This window comes from Microcebus murinus, chromosome 1, assembly GCF_040939455.1.
Source record: "Microcebus murinus isolate Inina chromosome 1, M.murinus_Inina_mat1.0, whole genome shotgun sequence".
NCBI lineage: Eukaryota > Metazoa > Chordata > Mammalia > Primates > Cheirogaleidae > Microcebus > Microcebus murinus.
In genome coordinates, this window is record NC_134104.1 from 136,455,194 (window position 1) to 136,468,177 (window position 12,984).

General features: G+C 32.4%; 1 protein-coding gene across 2 annotated transcripts in view; it reads left to right on the forward strand.

Moving 5' to 3' along the window:
* Positions 1-12,984, forward strand: part of ZCWPW2 (zinc finger CW-type and PWWP domain containing 2) — an 88,517-nt gene that overhangs the window by 21,342 nt on the left and 54,191 nt on the right. The window contains exon 3 of one of the 2 annotated variants that reach the window (XM_012786790.2): positions 12,472-12,586. The exons of the other annotated variant lie outside the window; for it this stretch is intronic. Within the exon in view, the coding sequence (XP_012642244.2) occupies positions 12,472-12,586 (115 nt within the window). The remainder of the gene's footprint in view (positions 1-12,471; positions 12,587-12,984) is intronic. 2 annotated transcript variants of the gene reach the window in all.

Sequence of the window (12,984 nt, forward strand, 5' to 3'; positions counted from 1 at the left end):
ATATGTTAACCTTTTTTTGTTTTCATTAATTCTCTCCCAGTCTATTTTTAAGTATCTTCTTTCAAAGGGATCAGGACTAGTCTATGTTAGGTGAAACCCATTGTCTCTAAACCCTAAACAATGCTGGTTAAACTAATTTTAAAGGTAAATTTCAGAATTATCAACTCTTTACCATTTTATTTAGCTTACAACAGAATAAGAACTGATTTTGCATCACATATTTAACCATCCTCTTCATTTAGATTTCCTACCTGCTCTTATGATTCTGCCATTAAACATATAATCTGAGCATGTCTATGATAATACAATCAATATTTTCCCATAAACTCATATTCTATAAAAAACAAGCAAATGTGGAGTAGAAAATAGCATCCAAGTATGTTAACCTTCTTTTAGGTTCAGGTCTTGATATCCATTAATACTGCTGCTTAAAATCCTTTAGGCCAATGCTGACTTTTTAAGGCTCAGGGAAAATGAGCACATGCTTAGTTTCATGGCTGATTTAAACTTGTACATTTCTTCAAGTCCAATTTAACATCCCTAGCTGAAGCAGTCACCCTGGATAGAGCAATGGGAGATAGCAGCACATTTAGATAAGCACCGGCCTTAAAAATTATTTATTGACTGAATGTTCATTTGCTTCTTGTGCTATATTCATCAGTATATTACAAATTTTTCGCTATCATTTTCACATAGTAGTGTTTACAACTGTTTTCTTGCTACAGACTTAATGATATATATACTTTTGCAAAATAAAAATTCTATAACTTGAAATCAGAACATATAAAATATTTTTAAACTGTATACAATCAATAAATGTGATTTATTTTTATTCTTTTTAAAAAATTGTGTTAAATATAGGTAAAATTTACCATTCTAACCATTTTTAAGTAAGTGTACAGTTCTATGGTGATTTAAATTTTTAACTATTGGTTAATAGCCCTAGAAAAAAATTTTCCTAAGCAATATAAAAGTGACCTGATATAGAAAATGCCATATGGCAGTTTCCTATCATTTTGAACATCACTTTTTTATGCTGTGAGCTAAGAGCCCTTTATCACTATCTTCGAGATGCGTGTAACAGAATTGCCTTGTGGTGAAATGTCATTTTGTAGTGGTTGAGCACACAAACTGCAGCTAGAGTGCCTATGTATAAATTCTAGTTCTATCTTACTAGCTATGTGAACTTGGGCAAGTTCTGAACTCCATGCCTCAGCTTCCTCATCTATAAAATGAGGATAATAGTACCTACTTTATAAGCTGTTAGAAAGGTAAATAGTTATATGTGATGTGTTTTGGATAGTGCCTGGCAGTACTATGTAGGCATTGGATAAATTAGTAAGTTAAAAATAGTAATAGTAGGATTTTAAAATAATAAGCCTCCTATAGAAATAAAATATGTGCTCAGTCAACTCCTCTCTATAGTGAATGGAGTTCCTATTTCATTTTCTTGGACTACAGAGACCAAATGATAATCCTCTGTGATCCTCATTCATTGTTAAGAAAGTTGAGGCTCAGGTTAAGTGACTTGCCTGAGGTCACCCTCCAGGAGAACTGGGACTCAAGCCCAGATCTTATGATTACAAACTTCAGCTTTTTCTGTTATATGTCAACCTGCTTGAAATTTACCTTGGGCCATCTATTTCTAATCTTTATAAACATACCAAAATAATAAGCTATCATCTATAAACTAGAAAACCACAAAGTCCTTCTTATTGCTCTCCTATTGTTAATTCAGCCAATTTGATTAATTAACCTTTAACTAGAGTTTTTCAAAGTTGGACAAAGCTGCTAAAGGCCTTTTCTTCGGGCTTACCTTGTTGATTATTTTGCAATGGACATAAGGGCTCTTCATGCTGTCATTAAAACCTAGAAATTATTTCATTCCCTTGTAACATTAGCAGTAACTGGTTCTTATTCATACAATTAATATCTTGATGCCAGGATTTGTTTTGTCTTAGGGTTTTTTTGTTTGTTTGTTTTGCTCTAATGTTGGTTCCCAAACTTGCTGGTCATCACATTCTGCTGTAGAGCGCCTTAAAAGTACACGTTCCCAAACCTGTTTGCTCAGAACCACTCTGAATCTCAAGAGCCACTTCATAGCAGATTATTTCCCCACAAATAACCTGGTTTCTCTATGTTACTAGAATTAGCTGAAGGAAATATTTATATGCATGTATATTATGTTTACTGTATTTACTTTGTAGAATGTGTGAATGTGTTTTTGAGTTTATGATACTAAAGAGGCCAGGCAAATTTTGGGCAAAATTGTGACATTAGATTCCCTTGTCCTTTTAAATATGTTTCTCCCTTTGATGGTGCTTGATTTTCTCCCTGTTATGACTACTGGAACTTTCTCACTGTCTATTTCTTTTCGAAGTCTGATTTCAGGTTCATCACATTAAATGACTGACATATTGGCAGTATAAAAATGTTTTCTAAAGGATGTCACCACAAATATTGGATCAACCTAAAATGTCTGGAGCTCCTTTTTTAAAAAAATGCTGTATGTAGCAGTTGTCTGTTCCGTCTTGATAGGAAAAGAGCTTAAATATTCAAATACTTAGTAAATACATGTTAAAATCTAAGTTAATAAAAAAGCTTATCTAGTACCCTGTGATTTTTCAGATTTATTCACTAGGGCCATTTTATCTTAAACTGCCTGATTTCCTACCCCATATCTCTACCCACAACATTGCAGAGAGTACCCAGTAAGGAGTTTGGTCTCCCATTTTGGTACTTTCTAGTATTTCAAGCCAAATAATGGAATTGCACTGTAAAGATTTGACTTTCAAATTTCCTTCTTCCTTTGTTCCGCCCAATTTTTCCTCTAATACTCATTGCATTCTTGATATTCTCTCTCAATCTGATGTAAAGGATCACACTAAACAGTGCTAGAACTTTTTTTTATTTCCATCAGCTTTATCGGCTCACACTTTCAGTGGCATGAAATGGGGTACATAAGCTGTTTTGATCTTAAAATCCTGCTAAGGTAGATGAGCAAAGTTACTATTTATGTCTATAGGAAACTTAGAACAAAAGCAACAAGTTAATAAACTTTTAAAGCAATATTTGCTTCAAGTATTCATTAATTTGAACAAGCTGTCCAAATAATCCAGAGTTGATTATACAAAGATTATATGGACCTATTTGTTAAACACAACAGGTGAGAGGGAAAAGGTAGATATTATAGGAAGCCAAGGAGACTAAAGCTATAGCTCTATAGTCCCTGTTGCACATGGGTGTGATGTGGCTATCTTCCAGTTTGCATCAAAGAAACAGGAATGTTTTTACTGTCTGGATTACTGGTTGGTGTTGCAGAAAGAATTTAAGGAAGACAAGATATGATGGTGATTAATTTTTTATTGAATTGCTTTAAGTGAAATGTTCTGCCCAACAGAGAAAAAGAGTGATAGCTTTGGCACAATAGTAAATAGAATGATTCATCAGTGCAATACATGGTTAGAGTCAGTGAGCTATGCTCCATCTTTGAATATATAAATAGCATCAATGAACTTAAATCTCCAGGCAGAGTACTTTATAATAGGTGGGAGTGTTGGTCCTCAAACATTTAGCAGAGATGCATTCCAAAGGATAAACATTGTGTTTTTCTTTGATTATGAAATCTATGACTTATATCCCCATATTTCTAACGGCATATTAGGTAAGACATAATCTAAGTAATGGTCAATATTTGAAGTCTTTTCAATGAATTTATGAAGCCTATGAAAGCAATTTCTAAGTACATATGATTTATATTTTCCAGACTTTTAATATATGTTAAACATTGTATCTAAAAGATAAATTTTCTAAATTATAAGTACTTGTATTTGCAGTTAACTTTAATATTGATTAATCAAAATTTGAATTGATATTTTTAGATTGTAGATGTTATCATTGTGCCTAAAGGATTGTAGTTAGGTTCTACCATCTCCCAAATAGGTCATATTAAGAAGCATTCGATTAAGTTACTTTAGTTTTAAATTAGGTGCTATTTTTTATATAACGTTAGCACTTGAAATTAGACACATTTTTTCAGGAAAAAAATGTTACTAATATTATAGGATATATCAGTGATGCATGAAGTACTTTACAGATCTAAATTTTATGCAAAAAATGAAGTTCTATATTATCTTAGAAGTAATATTACTATAATACCAGATGGTCATTGGGTTTATAAATTTTTCTTTTAACTTTATAGGGCATAATCACATAATTCAAGATTAAAATGTAGCAGCCTTTCATTTTCATCCCCAGTTTCCTGAGGGGGTTTTACTCATACCACCTTGCACAAAATATATCTATTTATAAAGCTCAATAAATATTTACTGAGCTCCTATTATTTGAGACTCTTATAGGCTCAGAAGTGAACAAAACAGACAAAATTCAATGACCTCATGAGACTTAAATTAGTGGAATAATACATGTAGTAAACCAATAAGAAAAAGATACAGCATGTTAATTATTTCTGAGTACTATGCAGAAAAATTAGGAGAGAGCAATAAGCAAATGGAGGATACAAGGGGTGGAAGGAAAGACTACCACTTTCCTATCTATTCAAATATTGAAATTCCCACAGCTATGACATTCTTCCTGTAGATAACCAAATGCCAGTGGTTGGTTGATAATAATTCTTGTTTTATTATATTTTTCCCTCTCTTTTATTTCATAAAGTAGCCAGGCCTCTTATATTCCCATGTCTCAGGGGAGTTTTCTGTTATGAGTGTCAAAAGCAAAACTGGCCTCTTTTCCTGATCTGAGTTCCTTGAGGGTGGGCAGGGTGGATTGGAAACAGAGAGACTAGTGCCTCTGAGAGGGAGAGGCAAGTATAGCAAGGTAGAGAAGATATTCTCTCAGACTTGGAAGAGGACAAAAGACAAAAATCTGTCAGTGCCCTAGGCAAGTGGCAGTATTTCAGAGAAGACTAGCACTGTGGGGCACATAGGAAGGTTGAACCCACGCCATCTAGGCTCCCAGCCTCTGAAAAGATTTTTTGTCCAGGTGTGGCAAAGAAGCTCTTGGGCTGCTTGACTTCAAGGAATCTGAACAAAGATATTATTCATGTAACCATGATGGGCTAAAGAGTAATGATCTGCCCTCACTTTTCAGGCAGCACTTTTCAGGGACAATGCCTTTTCTAACTTATGTGATCCAAAGGAAAGTAAAGAGTGGCTCCAAAATGATTAAAATCAGATTTCTTCTTATTTTGGTTGGATGAAGGCTGTTACATTCAATTTGATTTAGCAAAATTAAGGTAATGTGACATTGCTTACACATATAAGTTTGAGGAGTAAGATTTATCCTGCTACAACCTCAGGTTTTTGCATCTTGATTAATTCTTACATGGGGAAAAAGTCTTAATATACAAAGCAAAAGAAAACATGAATTTATGCTAGATTGCAGATTTCTCTCCACTGGCCTTACTGGATAGACAAACCCATATGTATTCTTTTCCTTGAATTTGCCACTCCATATTAATATGCAATGATAGCACAAACCTTTTGAGTGAGTTTGAAGTTACTGAGAAGGGATTCAACTGCCTTCTAAAACTCCGAGAAATGGAAAAATGATATTAAGGCCTTCGGTTGGCCAATAACACCTGATTGAAATAAAATCATGTAGGACAGTGATTTACAAACTTCTCAGTTTTGCACACAGCTAGGAATTATCTCAGACACAGGGTATTATATTTCCCTGTCTGGCCATCTGTTTAGTCTCAAACCTCATCCTTGCTCCAAACATTGTCATGCTCATTCATCTATCAAGAATCATCTTATTTATACTCATAAATTTACACAAATTTTTTAATCTAAATGTCTTCCTTCTCTTTCTATTATGAGTACTTCTTTTTCCCTCTACCCAAAATTTAATAAAAATGATTGAGAAAACTCAAGTTTCCAAAGTAATATAGACATAATAAAGGATATAATATCCTCTCTTGAGATCGCAGGATTTACTGGAAGTTGACAACTTATGGTGCCCACTCCTTCCTGTAGAATCATTTGAAATCACTGATCTTAATTCTTGACTTTATAAGCTTTTATGTCCTTGAAAGTTTACTAAAGAGCTGCCCTCAAAATTTCCTTCTTAAGCATATTTTAACACTTGTCTGTGTTTTGTTTTATGGTGGGAGATAAACTAACTTGAAAATTCCAAAGTTATTAGAAGTACCCTGATTTTGGTGAAAGACATACATCTTAAGGACTTTAAGCTGAAGAAAAAACAATTGTTTTCACATTGCAAAGTGAGATACAATAGAATGTATGCAGGGCTTACAAAGGGAGGTGCCAAAACTGGCTTGGCACCCCTTAGCCCAATTTTCATAAGAATATAAAAGGTTTGATGTTGAGCATACAGATATTTCTTCAGACAAAATATTGGTGTGCTGTAGTGTTTTCCCTATACCTTCTCACTCTCCATCTTTGGAAAAGATGGTCATTGGAAATGGTCATTTTCCATTACCTCCTATGTGGTATAAGGTTTCTTTCTGGAATGCTTGATGCATGTACCCTGGATCTTGAGCAACACAGCATCAGTGTCTATCTTCCCCCTGAGAAATCTACAGGGTGACATTTTCTGGTTATCACAGCTGAAGCGAGGTGGCTGCACTGGGAATGGTCAGCATTCCCATAGTTTGTGGGAACGATGATGCAGACAACATGAAAAAAGAGTCAGGGATCATTTTAAAAGGGTGTCCACAAAAAAGGCCTCCCTGTCCTCATGCAACCTAAGCAGGAAGATGTGGGGAAATGGTAATAGGATATGGGTTCAAAACAACTAGCTTACAGAATGACATTGCCCCTGCTAAGGAAGTTGCAATCAGATATTCCTAGTTGGGAGACAGGACTCACTAAAAAACCCACAAAGCACCTGACAATAAAGCATACTTCAAACCCTGAAAGCACCAACCCCAGACTGCCATGATAGCAGACAAATAAACACATTTTCTTTTCTGTTCCCCATATCTAACCCTTTCAATCCTAGAGAACCCAGAAGATGGGGAGAGAGAAGGAAAAGCATGAGAAAAGTGAGAACCACAAACCTGAAGGGTGCTCCTAGCTTGTGAAATAGGAGAATTTTAACTTGAAATGAAGTTTGGAATTTTGTCTTAAACATGGTAGCAGACGTTTTAGTTTTTGAATTTTAGGGGGGACTAAAATAACTGGAGGACATTTTATTATTTGAGTTTTACTAGAAAAGTCACAGAAACAGTGGTAGGTGTCAGCCAAGGGTTCAGAAATATCTAGATTCCAGTTGAGTTTGAATGGCAGTTACCTTCTGCTTAAGCTTGAGTCCTATTTTGAATAGTATTTGGCTTTGAACAATTCTTTGTTAAATTTGAACTTAATTATCTATTAGACTGCTAGCTAGAAAGAAAAACATAAATGTTTTCATGCTTTCAAAAGATAATTTTTTAAAGGTAGTTTTTACCCTTAGTTTGGGCCTATTTATGAAATAACATTGTTTCCTTTGTTAATGTGTTCTACAATGCAAACTTTCAAGTTGAACATTCATCTCATTAAATACTATAGTATTTTTAAATTGAACTTAATCACAAATGTTATTACTGTAATTCATTCAAGCATAATGTTCCTTAATCCTTCACAAACTTTATCCTAGTAATTAGTATATGGAATGAATTTATTACGTTTAGTGAGATACTGAGTCTTTGCCTCTTTCTTGTCAACTCACAAGCCTTTCCTTAGAAGATTCCTATTGAAAGCTATGATAATGTCTCAGAAAGCCAAGTTTATGAAGATGATTACAAACATTCTTTTTTTGGTAGCTTCTGCAAAATAATTCAATTAAATAAATGTGAATCATTTCAATATATCTTCAAAAGTACATGAACTCCTTGGACTATTTTATTTTAATTAGAAAATAATCAAGTTGTTCAGGTAGGAAATTTTGATTTTTAAAACATGTAGAATTGCATATTTTTAAATATTGTCCTGGCCTGGTCTAATTGGCTAAAATAATTAGCCAAAGTAAGAAGCCAAAGTGCACATTAAAAAAAGGCTGAAAAAAAATTTTATTATTAGTACATGATCGCATACCTGGAAAACCCCTGGAACTCAAATGGAAAAACTACTAAAAATAAAACTATTCTAAACAATAGAAAAACCATTAAAAACAAGGAGAGAATTCACTTATGTGTCAGGTTATAAAATTACTATACAGAATAAACCAGTTTGAAAATATGAAGGGATTAAAATTCTCATTTATAATAGTAACAAAGCTATAATACACTGGTATAAGCCTAAGAAGCAATTGCAAGATCTGTATGAATAAAACTTTAAAATGCTACTAAGAAACTGAAAATAAAATCTGAGTAAATTGAAAGATATAATCCTCTTTTAGGCTTGGAAGATTTAATATGGAAGATGTCAGTTCTCCCTAAATTAATTTTAATTCAAGCTCAATTTTAAAAAAAACAGGACTTTTAACTAAACAAACTAATTCTAAAATTTGTAAGAAGAGTTAATGAGAGAGAGAGTTAGGGCCTATAAAATAGATATAATAAAGCTTCAATAGTTCAAACAGCTTGGTACTAATAATGATTTGACAGATTAATAGAGAGAGACCACAACTAAATTCAAAAGTACTTGACATATAGTTAATGGTTAAGGTTGTATTATTTAATAAATGGTATGGGTACCAATAGCTACTTAGGAAAAAAATAAAGTTGGAGCTATATCTCACACTCACATTCAGACTAGTTCTAGATAGATGAAAGATTTACATAAATAAAAAAGAAAATACAAATGTGCTAAAGATAAATTATAAACAGAAAGATACTTGTGACAATATAGCAAAGGGCTATTTTCTTTAATATATGAAAATCTTTTACAAATTAATATGAACACAGGACTTGAACAGTCATTCCATAAAAAGAAAATATAAATGGCTTTTAAAAATATGAAAAATTACTTGTAACTGCTCAATTTAAGAAATGAAAAAGATAATAAGAAGAAAATACCATTCTTCCCTTAAAAAGTTTGATAAAGATCTAAAAGTTAGGAACATAAGTGTTCTGCGGGGTGTAGGGAAATATATTGTTTGTGGCATTGTAAACTGTGATCTCCTCATTCAAGAGTGATTTTATAATGGCTTCCAAAATTTAAAATATACATACGTTAAACCTGGTAATTCAATGCCTAGAAATTTATCTTTCGGTAAACTCTCCCATGGGCAAAATAACATATGGACAAATTTTTTTATTGCAGCATTGTTTCAAATAGCATAATATGAGAAACAAGCTAAATGTCCTCACCAGAGCATTTGTCAAATAAATAATGGTACTTATATACCACTTATGTCAACATACATACGTCTATTTCCTCATTCCTTTGGTTATCTTATCAAATTTCTTGACTTAAATTTAAATGCTATGTGCTTTTTTTTTTTGTGTGTGTGTGTGTGTGTGTGTGTGAACACGTGCATCTGTGTAATTCCTAAATTTTACCTGCGTTCAAGTTTTCTCTGCTAAATTTCCTTATCCAACAGTTACTTGACATCTCCACTTGGATGTCTTAACTGTTCTCCTCTTGGATGTTGATACATTTCATACTCAACATGTCTGAATTCTTGATCTTCTTCCAAATCTCACTTTCTTGACAACCTGCCCCATGTCATTATATAGCAAATTCCATCCTTGTCCCTACTCAGTTTGGAAGTCCTAGAGTCATCCTCTCTTTCTCTCACAACGAATTTTCAGTTAGTCAGTAATTTTTTTTGTTCTACTCTCAAATTAGGTCCAGAGTCCTAATACTTTTTTCCCCACAGTAGCTGCTACTACCACTATCATTTCTTACACAGATTATTGCAATAGCTTCTTAAATAGTCGTCCTGCTTCTACACTTGCTTCTGCATGGCCTATCCTAATCAAAGCAACCACAATGATTGTTTTAAAACATTAAATCACATCAAATGTTATTCTTTTGCTGAGAACTCTGCAATGGCTCCCATTTCACCCACAGTAACAGCCAAAGACCTCCATAATGATCTGGCCCTTGTTAATTTTGTGAAATCATTTCCTATTTCTCTCTCTCTTCATCATTCAGACACACCTACCCTGTATTCTTTGATGTTTCTTTAATATACCTGTATTCTCCTACATTAGAGGATTTTTCTCTGCCTGGAGTTCTCTTTACTTGAATGTTTATATCACTAACTCCCTGACCCCCTTCAGGAAGGTCATTCGTTGCTCAAATGTTACTTTTTCAATGATTTGTTACCCAGACCACTCTACCGACCACCCCTCAGCACTCATAATCACCCGTATTTTGCCTTACTTTTTATTTATTACATAGTACTTATCACCTCTTATAATATATTATAGCCTTAACTTATTTGTTATGCTTATTGTAAATGATCTGTTCTCACAGGCTAAAATGTAAGCTTTGTCTGTATTGAACAATGATGTATCCTGAGGATATGTGGAATTAATAAATTAAGTAATATGCAATAAATTTTAAAACTCAAGTATATATAACTATTCATAGCATTATATAAATATATATGAATGCTTATAAATGCATACAATATCTCTGGAAGGCTGTAAAAGAAACTGGTAATAATGGTTGCCTTTGGGACAAACAGTACCTGGAAGAGAAGGAAGGCACATTCTATACTGTTGGAATTTGCACCTATCACTTCTTCAATTTTTAAAAAAAGAAACTAGTTTAAAATACAATAAACAGTTGAGCCTGATTTCTGGAATCCAAAATTCTTTATAAAACAGAGCTTTAGCTTTTTGAGTTCCTTAGAAGATGTTAATTTGTATTGCCACTAGGTGGCACATACTTACTGATAAGTTTTTAGAGACTCCCAGACAAGTTTTAAACAAAGCTTTTCAGTTCCCCTAACTCACCAAAGTTTATTTTAGCTGTATCACACTGGTTTTTCACAAGAAATTTTCTTAACTGTTTTCTTAAACTATTCCTATAGGGGCTACTATAGTAACTGTTTAGTACTATATAACCTTTTAAGTGATTTTTCACTATAATTTCTCAATGTCATAGTATTTGAATTGCAGAAATGTCTTACATCTGCAAAGGCTAACTTAGATTCCAAAAATAATTTAAAATTTCCAATGTTTATTGAATTGTATTTGCCTTTTTATCTTTTCTTCCTTTGAAATAACTTAATTACATTTATAGATTCTGTGTACAAAAGTAGATTTTTGTTTATGTTATTTCACTGCTTTTATGCCAAATTAATCAGTGCCCAGTACCAAATGCAATTTAACAACCACTTTGTTTATATCATTTACAATGATATGTTAGGGTACTATGAAAGATACAAAGATGAGATATTATTTATTGCCTCTATCAGTGGTGGCAGTCATGAACACAAATAACTATAATACAAGCTAGAATGTAGTAAATTATTAAATGAAATTATTAAGTGTAGTAGGGTCATATAGTCGTTATTAATATGGGGATTTCAAGAATATTGTGGCATTTGCAAAGAGCCTTAAATATATAATTTCATTCTCGGAATTAATTGAATATGGGTCTCATATAGATTTACGTTTCTGTGTAAAGGGTGAATTATCTTATGCATCTGAGATAAAGATATGATCTTATTATAAAGGTGGCAGATATACATTAGTAGAATAATTGCCTGTATTCTTTTTGCTCGTGAAGTTTTCAAAAAGAAAACGATGGCATGTGTTGTATGTATTTGAACACTAAAAACATTATAAAAATCTTTTTTGTCAAAGTTTTAAAATAACATTGGAAAAATTATTGGACTAGATAATTTTTATAGCCATTTTTGAACCAGAGATTCTTTGACTCTGTTTTTCTTTACAAACTATATTTTTTGAAAACTAAGCGTTTAGAAAAATGTACTGTATCCACGTAGAATAACTTATTGAGTTCTTACTATGTCAGAAACTATCATCTATTATTTTGTTTAATACTCATGAAAACTTATGATGTATGTACTGTTATTATTCACATTTTTCAGATAAAGACACTGGGCACAGAAAGTTTAAGAAACTTGTATGAATATGTTAATATCTGCCATCACACCAAAACTAGATGAGGATGGAATTAATTTCCTTACAATACAAAACTTGCTTTTGAATTTCTACCACTTTAGTAGTATTATTGTCACTAAAAGGGAATCAACATTATCATAAAATGTATTGATATTGACTACTTTTTACATTGAGAACCTTAACTTTTTGTAACTTTCTAAGTGTAAGATGAATCGTATTATGACTATTATCTTAGTGAACCAAGCATCTGACCCTTTTGGCTATTAACTTGCAAAATTCCCACAATTTTGCTAAATTCTAAAATAATAATAAAAATAATTATCAGATACCAAAGTCTAAGAAATATATTTTACAGCGCTCCAAATTAGATTAAATTCCAACTCAATAGTTAAGTCAAGTGGATTTTAAAACAATAGTATATATTTCAAAATGAATCTTACTCTTTTTCTGTATTTATATAGGCAGAAAAATGTAAAAATAAAAAGAAGTGGTATAAAAGTGCATTACAAGAAGCATACCTACTCTATGGATATTCTCATGAACAAAGACTAGAAATGTGCTGCCTATCAAAACAGGGTATGTATGTTTTTTATTTTTTATCACTCCAAAATAAGGATTTATTCAGATGCATGTTCCTATGTTTCCACATTAAAAAATCTGTCTCTTTCTCTTCATAGGGAAATAGTATATCTTTGTCCATCAGAAAAGAGTTTTTATATGAATTAGTAGCATGTATTTTGTCCTCTGAAGCTATTTTCAATAACTCGACATGTGATCTGTTTAAATGTAGGGATTGTTTTTAGCGCTTCTGTTATCGTCTTTACTCTTAGACTAGCTACATAGGTGTTCTTGTGTATTTCAAAAGCATATATTTCAAAATTGGAAACTACAGTTTTAAAATATATTCCTGGCACAAAGATTTCACTTGCATATGTTATACTATTATGGAACAAAATATTTTTATGTAAATAAAT